Genomic DNA, 4,877 nt, shown 5'->3' with positions numbered 1-4,877 from the left:
TTCCCAAAAGCCATTCACTAGGCTTAATGGCATTCAAGTACAACATTTAGCTAGGAAATGACCGGATATGAAAGTCAAGCCCTAAACTATTCAAATAAACACAATAAGACTCGATTACAAGTCATAAACCAATTCTACATACTACCAAAACAGGGTTCCCTAAGCATACACAAACAATAGAGGAAACCAGAAAAATCCGGAAATGATTTAGCTTTAGCCCTGAAAAAAACAGTTTTTGTCCTCATTTTACGGTAATGGTGCCAAAGGCACTACGATTATCGGATGAAGGTGCAAGACCCACCGTTTCGAAGCTAAGAGATAGGGCTACAACATTACAGAAGGTCACTCAACCCAGTTTCGAGTGTAACCAGGTCAAAAATGCAAGATACCATACCAGAATCACAAAAACAGATTCACAGAACGCATTCTAGCGGAAACATCATCAGGCTATCCAAGTCCAAATCCAGAAATTTCAAAACCAGCTGAAAGCTAAGAAACAGGGGCTTATATTTCATCAGGAAGGCCTCAACAAACCAATTCGGAAGAAGAGAAATTTCAGCAAAACAACAATTACAGGCGCATATTCTTACATTCGCGGTAAAACCAGAACAGCAATAGTAATTTCGACTTTTCGTCACTCTTACGCTACTTCCGATTGACCTGGAAAATTTTGTAGGTACCTCTAAAATGTCATTCCCTACAACTTTCTATGTTTTAAGCCAAGGCCAATTCCTGCGTCTCTAATTAGGAGCTAAAAATTCGCGGCAGAATGTTCCTTCACAAAAAGCCTTAATTTTCTGAAATTTCTTCCTAAAACAGAAATGGGATTGCAAATGTCCACTTTTTCCACCTTACTAGAATCATTATAACCATTTCCCAATTCATCATAGATAGCCACACAAACCATGCTGTATATTATAAAACAGAAAAAATCCCAAAAATAATTAAAACTTTCATTCATTTCAACCCACAAATCAAGACAATATCCATTATATTGGCATCTCATACTACCGACTAATCATGATTTAAGCATCAATTAAGGAAGAAGAGTGGTTCTTCTTAACTCACCTTAGAAACAAAGAGAGAGAGATAGCAATAGGTCCTCTGTAGCTTTCCAAAATAACTCCACAAATCAACTCACTAACACTTAATTGAGGGGTAGAGGTTTTATGGAAGGAATTCAGATGAAAACGGTTAGTTAGTTATGTGAGATTGGGCAAGATTGGAGCAAGAAACTTGGAGCTTTTCTTTTCTTTTTCTTGTAGGAAGAGGTTCGGCCAAGAGGAAGACAAAAAATGAGGAATTTTTGGTGAATTTTTGATTTATTTGGTCAATGGTAAGAAAATGAATAGTGGTCTTACAAATTCCTCCAATCAAATGGTGACACTTGTCACTTATTTAATGCAAGTCTATCACTTTGTTCCCTCTCACATCAATCCAAATAGGTTCCTCTAATTATCTCTTAACACCCGATAAATTAAACCCAGTATTCGAAACTTAACCTAGTTGGCCGAATTTTTTCGAACTTTTCGCACTAGTGGGTCCCACGTCCGGTATACGCTCTTAATTTCTCAAAAATTATTCGATACTAGAAAAATCATCTAAAAACTATATTTACTCATAAAAATTATCTAGAAAAATTTTTGGATACAGAAAGTGCAGAAAACAAGCCATTGAAGATAAGAAAACCTAGAAAGATAATAAAACCTAGAAAATGAAAAAGTTACGGGTTCTCACAAACAGCCCATATCGTAAAAGCAGTTTATAGCAGCAGCGTAAGGCACCAGTTTACAAAAGTTGGGCAACTGAAGCTGATTCCCAAGTAGCCACTTCGAAAAACGTCTATCCCACGAAGAGATTTTGCGCAACATACGCTTCCACTTAATTTCCTATTTACAAAAAAGGACCGTAACAAGTTTGGTTCGTCTAATAAACAATTTGTCAACTACTTACTCTCCTATTAACCAAGTGCAGTAGCACTATTTGCTACAGCAGTGCTTACGACGCAATCATGACAGTCATGCACTGGTGATCCTTCTGTGCATCACCCCTTCGGTGGAACTCCAATGACTTACCCATCTAGACCTAGCAACCTTGAATACTCTTCACCCTACCGATACATAACAAAAGACAATCCCTCAAGCCGGTGTTGCTCTGTAACCTGTGCTTCGTCTACTTCCATTCACAACCATACCATCTCTTTCAACCTCTACATTTCACACCTAAAAGAATATATAATAGGATTTACACACGCAACAGCAGTGAAATAAGAACAACAAAGCCATTTACCGACAGGTACTGCATCAGTACAATGACTGTTTACTACCTTTGAGTGGCTGTGGTCATAACAGCTTACAATGGCCCATGACACATTCAAACTTACATTATTTACACTTCAATGGTAACGGGATAAAATTTTTTAAAACACCACCACAACATGTACCCAGCATTCCCCGCATTCAGGAATACCTTGTAGCCTTCTCATGCTCAAAACAAATTAATGCGAAGGAAAGATACAAACCGTTCCCCTTATACAATTCCGTACTTGTTTCATCGAAAGACTACTCTTGCACCTCTACTCACCAAAACCTGCCTTATTTATTGTGTAACTGCAAACCGAAGCATCACAACAGTAGTGTCTCATCTTTCTCCTAGACTTCTTTGTTGGCCACCTGTGTCCCTTCCACCGTTACCGAATGGTTATGGTACAAATGCTTGTCCTCTCCATTCGCCAGAGTCGCTCTAGCCCGTACCAATTTCAAATGATTTTTCCAGCGAGTCATCCAAACAATTTTCTATATAATCATCATGAACTGCTGTGTTGTGCGAATTCTTTTTGTATGAGCATGTTCGTTGGTTGTGGCCTGCCTGCAATCTTCAACCCATATATCACATGTCAAATCATTTGTGACTGCAAGTAATCACGTCAACTAAGCACAATGCTAACATTACACCACTTCAACTTTCTTGCATTGCCAATAACTTTGTATACTTTGTATGCACTTTTAATTATGTGTTTATTTGCTACTGTTGATAATAAGAACGAAAAATACCCACTTCTTCATTATTACCTTCACTGTCCATTTCATGTATTTTATCAATTAACTACTGTATAACTGCGTATGCAATTCTGATAGTACCTGTAATGACCACACTTTCTTTTCTTCTTTGCTTCTGCATGCTTGTGATCGCCTTTATACCGGGACACCCTGGGATCTAACAGCCCGAATGTTCTTCTACTTCTATCGTTCATCACTCTTGAATCCATTGCAAATCCGTCTCCCCCATATCCCCTGTCAATCCACTTCTCCTTTAGGTCCACTGAATGCTTGTCAAACATTTGCTGCAAGTCATTAAACGCATCATCCATGTAGGAGGCATAGTAACACATAGTATTACAGCTGGACTTTAAAGTGCCATATCTGGCCATTTGTGTCAGCTGTTCGTTTGCAACAAATGCTTTCATTCCATTATTAGTACAGTAAACTCCCTTTGTCCACCGCTTCGAAATGCATGCTTTTGAGATCCTGTTCATTCCTTCTACCACCATCACGCGAAATATGTGAGCACAAGGAATCCCCTTTGACTCGAATTTCATACAAGAGCAGATTAGTTTCTCCATTGACCTATCATAATCCACCTTCCAACTTATTTCGTGTCCACCATATTTCGAGTAATAATATGTACGACTCCCTCCCTCGTCGCTCCAGCCCTCAGAAATTAGAAATCCTTGCCTGTTCAAATGCTTCCTCACCATGAAGAACACATTCCTTGTAAACACCTCCGCTGCGCTCCCCTCTAATTCGGATAGGATTGTGGTTAAGACTGGTTTTGTGTTTTCGCTTTTGTGAACTGCTTTGCTCTCAGTATGTCGAAGCCATGCTATTGCCAAATCAAAACTTCTAACGAATTCATATAGTCGCATTTTTTCATTCAAGTACTCATTTAAAAGAGCATTCATTTTCTCACACCTTTGAGTACTTCTCATACCTGCGAAAAAATGACCGCGTAAATATGCCTCTGCCCATAACCTTTTCCTACGGTACAACTTCTTCACCCACTCATTCTCTACTACCCCACATTCATTAACTAACCTAACCCACCGATTCTCAAACTCAAGAGTGCTACACTTTCTCGCCATCAGGTTATACAACCTGTTATTAAACTCCTCGCACCGAATATTACTCCGTGCATTTCTATGCAAGTGCCACGAACATAGCCTGTGACAAGCATCCGGGAGAAGATTCTTTATGGCTCTTCGCATTGCACTGTCCCCATCTGTCATCACTGCTACTGGCTTTCTACCTTTCATAGCCTCTACAAATGTATTTAGCACCCATTCATATGTTTCAATCCTCTCATCTGATAGCAGTGCACGGCAAAAAATAGTACTGTTCAAATGGTTATCTACCCCTGCAAGTACAACTAGTGGCTTGTGGTATTTATTTGTTTTGTACGTTGTATCAAACACTAATACATCTCCAAATATACTGAAGTCCGCACAAGATTTAGAATCTGCCCAAAACAACCTTGCCAATCTTCCTTCGTTATCTACATGATATTTATAAAAGAACATGTCATCGACATCCTTCTTCGCTGCCAAGAACCCAAGTGCCCATTCTGCATCACCATTAAAAATATTTTTTCTACGTTCCTCGTCCATTCGGTTAACAGATCCTTAATGCAAAATCCCACGTTACTATACCTTCCGGCTTTGATAACAAAATGTTTCATTTTCTGGCATATTTTGGCCCCAACCAACTTTAGACTTTTTGCCTGCGCATATTCTGCATCGCTCACTTTTCTATGCGACCTAATGTGTTGCACACTTGCCTCTGATGCCAGCAGGTGATTGTGCTCCATAATGAAATGTGTCA

General features: G+C 39.2%; 1 protein-coding gene across 1 annotated transcript; it reads right to left on the bottom strand.

Moving 5' to 3' along the window:
• Positions 1-3,097: 3,097 nt before the first annotated feature.
• On the bottom strand, positions 3,098-4,663 carry LOC113773902 (protein FAR1-RELATED SEQUENCE 5-like). Its single transcript, XM_027318501.1, has one exon. The coding sequence runs from the start codon at positions 4,661-4,663 to the stop codon at positions 3,098-3,100; it is 1,566 nt and encodes a 521-aa protein (XP_027174302.1).
• Positions 4,664-4,877: the final 214 nt, after the last annotated feature.

This window comes from Coffea eugenioides, chromosome 6 (genome assembly GCF_003713205.1).
Source record: "Coffea eugenioides isolate CCC68of chromosome 6, Ceug_1.0, whole genome shotgun sequence".
NCBI classification, from domain to species: Eukaryota; Viridiplantae; Streptophyta; class Magnoliopsida; order Gentianales; family Rubiaceae; genus Coffea; species Coffea eugenioides.
This window is presented reverse-complemented; position numbering and strand designations above follow the sequence as displayed.

Coding starts and splice junctions, on each gene's coding strand:
- LOC113773902 (XM_027318501.1), bottom strand. CDS start 4,663: ATGGACGAGGAACGTAGAAAAAATATTTTTAATGGTGATGCAGAATGG.